The following is a 12252-nucleotide window of genomic DNA, read 5'->3' as shown; positions in this document are numbered from 1 at the left end:
ACTCTGCTCCCACCCAAACCCTCCTCCCTGCCTCTTCCCTGTGGATGCATTGAGATCAATCATACAGAGACAGCAGCAGCTCTACACAGCCAGGGGAAGAAAGTGTGTGCGCGCGTATATACAGTGTATGTGTATATACAGTGTGTGTGCGTATACACAGTGTGTGTGTGTATATACAGTGTGTGTGTGTGTATATATACAGTGTGTATGTGTGTGTGTGTATATATACAGTGTGTGTGAGTGTGTATGTGTGTGTGTATGTCATACTCAAGAAAAAACCGTCATAGATAATTATTAAGGGATCAAAACCTGTAAACCGTAGAAAAACCCTTATTAAAACATCATTTTTATTTAATTTAAATTAAAATAGATATCCCAAATTGAAAGACATACACACATATAAATACGAACACATGGAACAAGTGCCACAGTGCAGAATGGGAGTGGTCAACACCCTACCACTTCTCCCTACCTAGCCTGCGGAGGTCGGCACCCTAGATCACGTAATGGCGCCCCCGCTCGGACGTCGGCTCACCCTCCTCTCCCTCCACTAGATTATAAGTGCAGCTAGTCTGGGAGTATAGGAGTGCTCAAAAACACCCCTTTCCTGTAGAGGCATACTCACAAATGTGCCAACTGAAAACAGGTCTTATCCCTGACATTTAAATTGTTGCATTTTGTATTATCATTTTGAGACAGTGCAGAAAAATTCCTTTTTTGAGCACTCCTATACTCCCAGACTAGCTGCACTTATAATCTAGTGGAGGGAGAGGAGGGTGAGCCGACGTCCGAGCGGGGGCGCCATTACGTGATCTAGGGTGCCGACCTCCGCAGGCTAGGTAGGGAGAAGTGGTAGGGTGTTGACCACTCCCATTCTGCACTGTGGCACTTGTTCCATGTGTTCGTATTTATATGTGTGTATGTCTTTCAATTTGGGATATCTATTTTAATTTAAATTAAAAAAAAATGATGTTTTAATAAGGGTTTTTCTGTATGTCATACTCACCTGTCTGCAGGGTCTCGGTGCCATGCCTGCTTCCAGCCCCTGTCCCGGTACCGCCGCTCTGGCTGTGTGCAGTCTCCCCAGGGCACGTACGAAGCTTGCAGGACCTGGCGGTGGATCACCTGATGCAGTCACATGACGCATCAGCTGATCGATTCTCGTGGTGTCGCCGGCTTTTTCGCGCCCGGCAGCTCCTGCAGTGATGGGCCAGGATCAGACTCCGCTGCAGGAGCTACCGGTAATCAGCACAGACGTGAGTATTTTTTTTTTTTTTTGCACTGATGCTTCAGCTGATTGTATAATCGGCTTTTATACAATCAGCTGATGTGTCATGTGATTCACGTAGTTTAACCTGACACATCATCTGATCGCTTTGCCTTCCAGCAAACCGATCAGATGATATTGGATCCTGATTGGACGGCGCGGGACCCTGACCCAGGATTACTGCGGAGGGGGGTTTATTTCAATAAAGATGGAGTCACTAATTGTGTTGTGTTTTATTTCTAATAAAAATATTTTTCTGTGTGTTGTGTTTTTTTTTTTTATCATTACTAGAAATTCATGGTGGCCATGTCTAATATTGGCGTGACACCATGAATTTCCGGGCTTAGGGCTAGCTGATAATATACAGCTAGCCCTAACTCCATTATTACCTAGCTAGCCACCCGGCATCAGGGCAGCTGGAAGAGTTGGATACAGCTCCAGAAGATGGCGCTTCTATGAAAGCGCCATTTTCTGGGGTGGCTGCGGACTGCAATTCGCAGTGGGGGTGCCCAGAAAGCTTGGGCACCCTTCACTGTGGATTCCAATCCCCAGCTGCCTAGTTGTACCCGGCTGGACACTAAAATTAGGCGAAGCTCACGTCATTTTTTTTTTTTAAATTATTTCATGAAATTCATGAAATAATTTAAAAAAAAAAAGGGCTTCTCTATATTTTTGGTTCCCAGCCGGGTACAATTAGGCAGCTGGGGGTTGGGGGCAGCCGTACCTGCCTGCTGTACCCGGCTAGCATACAAAAATATGGCGAAGCCCATGTCATTTTTTATTCTTTTTGGTAAAAAACTGCATACAGTCCTGGATGGAGGATGCTGAGCCTTGTAGTTCTGCAGCTGCTGTCTGCTCTCCTGCATACACTAGTGAATGGAGGATGCTGAGCCTTGTAGTTCTGCAGCTGCTGTCTGCTCTCCTGCATACACTAGTGAATGGAGGATGCTGAGCCTTGTAGCTCTGCAGCTGCTGTCTGCTCTCCTGCATACACTAGTGAATGGAGGATGCTGAGCCCTGTAGCTCTGCAGCTGCTGTCTGCTCTCCTGCATACAATGAACATTTTGAATAAGGAAATGACATCAGACCTTTTTTTTTTTTTTTTTCATCAACAATCTTTAATGGCATTGTGCACTGATTAAAAACGCAGTGAGCAAAAACGCAGCAAAAAAGGCACCAAAATCGCGGCAAAAACGTGACATGCAGCACCGCAGGTGACAGAGCAGAGCAAGTTGGTGACATGCTCTGCTCTGACACATAGTGTGCTGCATGTCACTGTATCCACTCTGGGACTTCTTGTGCAGGTGACCGGATGATACATGTCACTAACTGCCCCACTCTGTGATTTCTGCTGCATAGTACCAACTGTATACACTCTCACCTGCACAACAAGTCCCATAGTGGAGAAAGATAGTGACATGCAGCACACTATGTGTCAGAGCAGAGCATGTCACTGTCTCCACTCCGCTGACCTCACAGCCCGTACACGCTGCGATGGATGCAGGGGGACACAGAACAAGTAATCGGCCGACACTGGAGTCATCTGATTACTTGGGATGAATTGAGCAGTAAAATGCTCTGGTGCTCGATGGGCGAAGCCCATGCCGATTTTTTTTTTAAAAAAATTCATTAAAAATAAAAAAACAAAAAAATCACATTGTTTGTGGGCTCCCGCTGCATTTTCTATTGCTAAGGGTAACCAAAGCAGCTACTAGCTGCTAGCCCCCGCTGCTTGGTGTTACTTTCACTGGCAATAGAAATGCAGGGAAGCATTTTTTTTTTTATAAAGGTTTTTCCCTGAAAACGTTTTTAAGAAAATGACGTGGGCTTCGCCATATTTTTGTATGCTAGCCAGGTACAGCAGACAGCTACGGGCTGCCCCCAACCCCCAGCTGCCCTAGTTGTACCCGGCTGGGAACCAAAAATATAGAGAAGCCCTTTTTTTTTTCATGAATTTCATTAAATAATTAAAAAAAAAAAAAAAAAAAAAAAATGATGTGGGCTTCACCAAATTTTTGAGTCCAGCCAGGTACAACTAGGCAGCTGGGGATTGGAATCCACAGTGCAGGGTGCCCAAACTTTCTGGGCCCCCCACTGCGAATTGCAGTCCACAGCTGCCCCAGAAAATGGCGCCTTCATAGAAGCGCCATCTTCAGGCGCTGTATCCAACTCTTCCAGTGGCCCTGGTGGCAGGTGGCACGCTGGGTAATAAGGGGTTAATACCAGCTATGTTTTACCAGCTGGTATAAAGCCCGAGATTCTTAATGTCAGGCCAAGTTTAACCTGGCCATTAAGAATCTCCAATAAAGGGTTTAAAAAAAAAAAAAAGACCACACAGAGAAAAATACTTTATTAGAAATAAATACACAGACACAGTAGGGACTCCATGTTTATTACCCCCTCTCACCCCTCCACGATGGAGAGATTTCTGTACTGACCATGCCAGGAGAGAGCGAGGAAAAGAGAGCGAGCGGGGGGGGGGGGGGGGGGGAGAAGAGAGCGAGCGGGGGGAGGGAGAAGAGAGAGAGGGGGTGGAGAAGAGAGAGAGGGGGTGGAGAAGAGAGAGAGGGGGTGGAGAAGAGAGAGAGGGGGTGGAGAAGAGAGAGAGGGGGTGGAGAAGAGAGAGAGGGGGTGGAGAAGAGAGAGAGGGGGTGGAGAAGAGAGAGAGGGGGTGGAGAAGAGAGAGAGGGGGGGAGAATAGAGAGGGGGGGAGAAGAGAGTGAGGGGGGGAGAAGAGAGAGAGGGGGGAAGAAGAGAGAGAGGGGGGGGAGAAGAGAGAGAGGGGGGAGAAGAGAGAGAGGGGGGGAGAAGAGAGAGAGGGGGGGGAGAAGAGAGAGAGGGGGGGAGAAGAGAGGGGGGGAGAAGAGAGAGGGGGAGAAGAGAGAGGGGGGGGGAAGAGAGAGAGAGGGGGGGGAGAAGAGAGAGAGGGGGTGGAGAAGAGAGAGAGGGGGTGGAGAAGAGAGAGAGGGGGGGAGAAGAGAGGGGGGGAGAAGAGAGAGAGGGGGGGAGAAGAGAGAGAGGGGGGGAGAAGAGAGAGAGGGGGTGGAGAAGAGAGAGAGGGGGTGGAGAAGAGAGAGAGGGGGGTGGAGAAGAGAGAGAGGGGGTGGAGAAGAGAGAGAGGGGGTGGAGAAGAGAGAGAGGGGGGTGGAGAAGAGAGAGAGGGGGTGGAGAAGAGAGAGGGGGGGAGAGAGAGAGAGGGGGGGAGAAGAGAGAGAGGGGGGAGAAGAGAGAGAGGGGGGGAGAAGAGAGAGAGGGGGGGGAGAAGAGAGAGAGGGGGGGAGAAGAGAGAGAGGGGGGGGGAAGAGAGAGAGGGGGAGAAGAGAGAGAGAGGGGGAGAAGAGAGAGAGAGGGGGGGGAGAAGAGAGAGAGGGGGGAGAAGAGAGGGGGGGAGAAGAGAGAGAGAGGGGGAGAAGAGAGAGAGGGGGGGGGAAGAGAGAGAGAGGGGGAGAAGAGAGAGAGGGGGGGAGAAGAGAGAGAGGGGGGAGAAGAGAGAGAGGGGGGGAGAAGAGGGGGGGGAGAAGAGAGAGGGGGGGAGAAGAGAGAGGGGGGGAGAAAAGAGAGGGGGGGAGAAAAGAGAGGGGGGGAGAAAAGAGAGGGGGGAGAAGAGAGAGGGGGGGAGAAGAGAGAGGGGGGGAGAAGAGAGAGGGGGGGGGGGAGAGAGAGAGGGGGGGAGAAGAGAGAGAGGGGGGGAGAAGAGAGAGAGGGGGGGAGAAGAGAGAGAGGGGGGGAGAAGAGAGAGAGGGGGGAGAAGAGAGAGAGGGGGGGGAGAAGAGAGAGAGGGGGGGGAGAAGAGAGAGAGGGGGGGAGAAGAGAGAGAGGGGGGGAGAAGAGGGGGGGGGCAGAGGTGCTCTGTCACCAACTGTCTCCACTCTGTGACTTGTGGTGCAGGTGACAGAGTGCAGACAGTTGGTCCCATGCAGCAGGACAGATGGCAGAGCACAGCGGTGACATGCCTGTCAGTGTCTTGCTGCTGGGAGGAGCAGAAGATCACACTGCCCGACACCAGCCGCTCTCCTGACATCGCAGCAGAGCGGGCGGGTGGACAGTGTGATCACATACTTACGTGCAGGGGGGGGATTCAGCTGAAGAACCCCCCCCCTGTACTGCACACTGGCGCCCCGTGCCTCACCATCTGCAGGACGCCACACTGACGTCCTCCGGATCCTCCCCTCGATGCTAGGCTGTGACGTGCGGTAGTCACCGCCCACAGCCCTGTCACTCAATCTGAGTGGCGCCGGCATCCTGTGACGTACCCGTCGTGTTTGAGAGCCCGGAAATGTCGGGACGTCAGAGGATGCCGGCGGCCAGAGCTTCAGGGGGTCATGTGACAGGCACTGAGCGTGTAGCATAGCGCCGCTCAGTGCCAGAAATGGAAACACAAGCCAATGGAGAAAATACCTAGAATTGTAAGTAGAACTTCGACAGAAAATAAAAAAAGAAGGGAATTTTGTTACTTACCGTAAATTCCTTTTCTTCTAGCTCTTATTGGGAGACCCAGACGATTGGGGTATAGCTACTGCCCTCCGGAGGCCACACAAAGCACTACACTAAAAAGTGCAAGGCCCCTCCCCTTCTGGCTATACCCCCCCGTGGTATCACGGGTACTCCAGTTTTAGTGCCAAAGCAAGAAGGAGGAAGCCAATAACTGGTTTAAACAAATTAACTCCGAGAAACATCGGAGAACTGAAAAAACCGTTCAACATGAACAACATGTGTACCCGCAAACAACAAAAAAATCCCGAAGGACAACAGGGCGGGTGCTGGGTCTCCCAATAAGAGCTAGAAGAAAAGGAATTTACGGTAAGTAACAAAATTCCCTTCTTCTTCAGCGCTCTATTGGGAGACCCAGACGATTGGGACGTCCAAAAGCTGTCCCTGGGTGGGTAAAGAAATACCTCATGTTAGAGCTGCAAAAAACAGCCCTCCCCTACGGGGATGTCACTGCCGCCTGCAGGACTCTTCTACCTAAGCTGGCATCCGCCGAAGCATAGGTATGCACCTGATAATGCTTGGTGAAAGTGTGCAGACTGGACCAGGTTGCTGCCTGGCACACCTGTTGAGCCGAAGCCTGGTGACGTAATGCCCAGGGACGCACCCACGGCTCTGGTTGAGTGGGCTTTTAGCCCTGAAGGAACCGGAAGCCCCGCAGAGCGGTAGGCCTCTAGAATTGGTTCTTTGATCCATCGAGCCAGGGTGGCTTTAGAAGCCTGCAATCCCTTGCGCGGACCAGCGACAAGGACAAAAAGTGCATCGGAACGGCGTATGGGCGCCGTTCGGGAGATGTAGATTCTGAGTGCTCTCACCAGATCTAGCAAACGTAAGTCCTTTTCATACCGGTGAACCGGATGAGGGTAAAAGGAAGGGCAAGGATATATCCTGATTAAGATGAAACGAGGATACGACCTTAGGGAGAAACTCCGGAATGGGGCGCAGCACTACCTTGTCCTGGTGGAACACCAGGAAAGGAGCCTTGGATGACAAAGCTGCCAGCTCAGACACTCGCCGAAGCGATGTGATCGCGACAAGAAACGCCACTTTCTGTGACAGTCGAGAAAAGGAAACGTCCTTTAGAGGCTCGAAGGGCGGCTTTTGCAGAGCAACAAGTACTCTGTTCAGATCCCATGGATCTAACGGCCGCTTGTACGGGGGCACAATATGACAGACCCCCTGTAGGAACGTGCGCACCTTAGGAAGACGTGCTAGACGCTTCTGAAAAAACACAGACAGTGCCGAGACTTGCCCTTTAAGGGAACTGAGCGACAAGCCCTTTTCCAACCCCGATTGCAGGAAGGAAAGAAAGGTGGGCAATGCAAATGGCCAAGGGGATACTCTCTGTGCAGAGCACCAAGATAAGAAAATCTTCCACGTCCTGTGGTAGATCTTAGCAGACGTTGACTTCCTAGCCTGTCTCATTGTGGCTACGACTCCTTGAGATAATCCTGCAGACGCTAGGATCCAGGACTCAATGGCCACACAGTCAGGTTCAGGGCCGCAGAATTCTGATGGAAAAACGGCCCTTGGGACAGTAAGTCTGGTCGGTCTGGCAGTGACCACGGTCGACCGACCGTGAGATGCCACAGATCCGGATACCACGATCTCCTCGGCCAGTCTGGGGCGACGAGTATGACGCGGCTGCAATCGGATCTGATCTTGCGTAACACTCTGGGCAAGAGTGCCAGAGGTGGGAAGACGTATGGGAGCCGGAACTGCGACCAATGTTGAACTAATGCGTCTGCCGCCAGAGCTCTTTGATCGCGCGACCTCGCCATGAATGCCGGGACCTTGTTGTTGTGCCGGGACGCCATTAGGTCGACGTCCGGCACTCCCCATCGGCGACAGATTTCCTGAAACACGTCCGGGTGAAGGGACCATTCCCCTGCGTCCATGCCCTGGCGACTGAGGAAGTCTGCTTCCCAGTTTTCTACGCCGGGGATGTGAACTGCGGATATGGTGGAGGCCGTGGCTTCCACCCACATCAGAATCCGCCGGACTTCCTGGAAGGCTTGCCGACTGCGTGTCCCCCCTTGGTGGTTGATGTATGCCACCGCTGTGGAGTTGTCCGACTGAATTCGGATCTGCCTTCCTTCCAGCCACTGCTGGAAGGCTAGTAGGGCAAGATACACTGCTCTGATTTCCAGAACATTGATCTGAAGGGTGGACTCCTGCGGAGTCCACGTCCCCTGAGCCCTGTGGTGGAGAAACACTGCTCCCCACCCTGACAGACTCGCATCTGTCGTGACCACTGCCCAGGATGGGGGCAGGAAGGATCTTCCCTGAGACAATGAGGTGGGAAGGAGCCACCATTGTAGAGAGTCCTTGGCCGTCTGGGAAAGAGAGACTTTCCTGTCCAGGGACGTTGACTTCCCGTCCCATTGGCGGAGAATGTCCCATTGAAGTGGGCGCAGATGAAACTGCGCAAAGGGAACTGCTTCCATGGCTGCCACCATCTTCCCGAGGAAGTGCATGAGGCGCCGTAAGGGGTGCGACTGGCCCTGAAGGAGGGATTGCACCCCTGTCTGTAGTGACCGCTGCTTGTTCAGCGGAAGCTTCACTCTCGCTGCTCGAGTATGGAACTCCATGCCAAGATACGTTAGTGACTGTGTCGGAGACAGATTCGACTTTGGAAAGTTGATGATCCATCCAAACGTCTGTAGAGTCTCCAGTGTAGCATGTAGACTGAGTTGGCATGCCTCTTGAGAGGGTGCCTTGACAAGTAGATCGTCTAGGTAAGGGATCACCGAGTGTCCCTGAGAGTGCAAGACTGCTACCACTGCCGCCATGACCTTGGTGAAAACCCGTGGGGCTGTCGCCAGACCGAATGGCAGAGCTACAAACTGAAGATGTTCGTTTCCTATCACAAAACGTAGAAAACGTTGATGTTCTGTAGCAATTGGCACGTGGAGATAAGCATCTTTGATGTCTATTGAGGCAAGGAAGTCTCCTTGAGACATTGAGGCCACGACAGAGCGGAGGGTTTCCATCCGGAACCGCCTGGCGTGCACATGTTTGTTGAGCAGCTTTAGATCCAGAACAGGACGGAACGAGCCGTCCTTTTTTGGAACCACAAAGAGATTGGAGTAAAACCCTCGCCCTTGTTCCTGAGGCGGTACAGGAACCACTACTCCTTCCGCTCTTAGGGAGTCCACCGCCTGCAGCAGGGCATCTGCTCGGTCTGGATGTGGGGAGGTTCTGAAGAACCGAGCTGGAGGACGAGAACTGAACTCGATTCTGTACCCGCGCGACAAAATGTCTGTCACCCACCGGTCTTTGACCTGTGACATCCAAATGACGGAAAAGCGGGAGAGCCTGCCCCCGACCGGAGATGCGGAGGGGGGGAGCTGGAAGTCATGAGGTGGCCGCTTTGGAAGCGGTTCCTCCATTTGCTTTCTTGGGGCGCGCGTGAGCCCGCCAGGAATCTGAGCTTCTTTGCGTCCTCTGAGTCCCTTTGGACGAGGAGAATTGTGTCTTGCCCGAACCTCGAAAGGACTGAAACCTCTGCTGCCACTTTTTCTGCTGAGGTTTGCTTGTTCTGGGCTGGGGTAAAGAAGAGTCTTTACCCTTGGACTGTTTAATGATGTCAGCCAATGGTTCGCCAAACAGTCTATCTCTAGATAAAGGCAGGCTGGTTAAACATTTTTTGGAACCAGCATCTGCTTTCCAGTCCTTTAACCACAAGGCTCTGCGCAAAACTACCGAATTGGCGGACGCCATTGAGGTGCGGCTGGTAGATTCTAGGACCGCATTGATAGCGTAAGACGCGAACGCGGACATCTGCGAGGTAAGGGACGCCACTTGCGGCACCGCTGGATGTATGACAGCATCCACTTTTGCTAAACCAGCTGAAATAGCTTGGAGTGCCCATACGGCTGCGAATGCTGGAGCAAACGACGCGCCGATAGCTTCATAGACAGATTTTAACCAAAGGTCCATCTGTCTGTCATTGGCATCCTTAAGTGAAGCGCCATCCTCCACTGCAACTATGGATCTAGCTGCAAGTTTGGAAATCGGGGGGTCAACTTTTGGACACTGGGTCCAGCGCTTGACCACATCAGGGGGAAAAGGAAAACGTGTATCCTTAGAACGTTTAGAGAAACGCCTTTCTGGATGAGCGTCGTGTTTCTGGATTGACTCTCTGAAGTCAGAGTGATCCAAGAAAGCACTTAATTTACGCTTGGGATAGAGGAAACGAAACTTCTCCTGCTCTGCAGCTGCCTCCTCTGCTGAAGGGGCTGGGGGAGAAATATCTAACAGTCTATTGATGGCTGAGATAAGATCGTTTACCATGGCGTCCCCATCCGGGGTATCCAGATTGAGAGGGGTTCCAGGATAAGACTCCTGATCACTCTCATCAGACGCATCACAGGGAGACTGATTGCGCTGAGACCCTGAGCAGTGTGATGACGTTGAGGGTCTTTCCCAGCGAGCTCGCTTAGGGTGGCTGGGGCTATCATCTGAGTCATAATACTCAGCCTGTGAAGCCGGGGACCCCCTTGCAGTCTGGATTAAATCTAACTGAGGGGGATTAGAGGACAGAGACCTCGCCGTGTCCATAGACTGAGCCCCAGGCATGGATTGCAAAGTTTCAAGGATTTTTGCCATAGTCACAGACATATTATCCGCAAAAACTGCAAAGTCTGTCCCTGACACCGGGGCAGGACTTACAGGCGTCTCAGCCTGGGTCACTATCTCTCCTGACTCCGGCTGGCGAAGCAGCACCGGATCTGAGCATTGCACACAATGGGGGTCCTTGGAGCCTGCTGGTAGAGCAGCCCCACATGCAGCACACGCAGTGTACACAGCCCTAGCCTTGGCAGCCTTGCGTTTTGCGGATGACATGTTGCTGCCTCCTCAGAGTGATCTGGGTATACAGCCAGGAAGCGACCTCACAGTGCAAGCAATAAGGAAATATATATATGTCCAGTGACACAGTACACTAATACACACTGAGGCACTAGAGGGGCCAGCTGAAAAGCCGCTTACCGCCCGCTTAAGAGCGGGTGTGTGATCTCCAAAGCCCCCTAGTCCAGGTCTCCCAGAGCCTTGCGTCCTTCCTCCAGCCAGACATGCATGTAATGGCTGCCGGCGTCCTGAGAGAGGAGGGGGGGCGGGCCCTGGGCGTTCCTGGCTAAGAGCGGGAAGCCTGCTTCCCTCTGTGCCTAGTGAGAGGGCTGGAGCATGTAAATCAGGCTCCAGCCCTCGTCGCTGCCGTGAAACAGCGTCTCTCCCCTACCCTGATTGACAGGGTGGGGGCGGGAACGAATCGGAGCTGCCGGCGTCCTAGGCCGCAAAAGCCGGGGACTAGATTTATAAACGCCACCGCCGTAAAAGCGCGGTCGGCGTGTCCCCGGCGAACTAAAAGTCACAGCAGCGCCGCCGGTCCAGCGGGGGTTGGCGCTGCGTTCCCACACACAGAAAAAAGTCCCCCAGTTAAACTGTAGGAACACTAGCTCTAGCGTTACGGTCCCCGGCGCACTACAACACCCAGCCAGCCCGGAGTGTGTCTGTGCCTGCCGGGGACACAGAGTACCTGTATGATGCAGGGCCATGTCCCTGATGGTACTCCTGCTCGGCATCCACCAGGTTCTATGGGTCTGTGGATGGAGCCCGGCGTCAGAGCTTTGAGGCCGGCAGGATCCCACTTCCACAGAGCCCTACAAGGGGATGTGGAAGGAAAACAGCATGTGGGGCTCCAGCCTCTGTACCAGCAATAGGTACCTCAACCTTACAACACCATCAACGGGTGAGAAGGGAGCATGCTGGGGGCCCTATATGGGCCCTCTTTTCTTCCATCCGAAATAGTCAGAAGCTACTGCTGACTAAAATCTGTGGAGCTATGCGTGGATGTCTGACCTCCTTCGCACAAAGCTTGAAAACTGGAGTACCCGTGATACCACGGGGGGGTATAGCCAGAAGGGGAGGGGCCTTGCACTTTTTAGTGTAGTGCTTTGTGTGGCCTCCGGAGGGCAGTAGCTATACCCCAATCGTCTGGGTCTCCCAATAGAGCGCTGAAGAAATTAGGTGAACCACCCCTTTAATGTGTGTGTGTGTGTTAGTGTATGTGTGTGTGTTAGTGTATGTGTTAGTGTGTGTGTGTGTGTGTGTGTGTCGCACACCACACACGTCTCTTCGGTACATTATACCCCTTAAGCACTTACCTTTAATTCTTTCAAATAGGTATTCTTGATTTGGGGTGATGTCCAGATACTGTACAATAACATTTAGTGAAGGAATTAGCGGTGCCTTTACAACAGCTGCCTGCTTTAAACTGCTAATACTGGACTCTAGAAATAGACACAAAGCAATAGTGCTCATTACAGGTGTATTACAAGTCAAGCATACACTTCACATTCTTTGCATGCTCTGCATTACAACATGACGCATATAAAATAGCAAAATATTTATAGTCACGAGAAAAAAACAAAGTACCCAAACTTTGCATTCTACAGTATTATTTATCAGGACAACACAACGCGCACAACCTCAGA

General features: G+C 52.2%; 1 protein-coding gene across 1 annotated transcript in view; it reads right to left on the bottom strand.

The window, feature by feature from the left end:
- Positions 1 to 12252, bottom strand: part of TMEM209 (transmembrane protein 209) — a 156648-nt gene that overhangs the window by 57393 nt on the left and 87003 nt on the right. Inside the window, exon 10 of the mRNA XM_075342614.1 lies at positions 11923 to 12048. Within this exon, the coding sequence (XP_075198729.1) occupies positions 11923 to 12048 (126 nt within the window). The remainder of the gene's footprint in view (positions 1 to 11922; positions 12049 to 12252) is intronic.

Source organism: Anomaloglossus baeobatrachus, chromosome 4 (assembly GCF_048569485.1).
Source record: "Anomaloglossus baeobatrachus isolate aAnoBae1 chromosome 4, aAnoBae1.hap1, whole genome shotgun sequence".
NCBI lineage: Eukaryota > Metazoa > Chordata > Amphibia > Anura > Aromobatidae > Anomaloglossus > Anomaloglossus baeobatrachus.
This window is presented reverse-complemented; position numbering and strand designations above follow the sequence as displayed.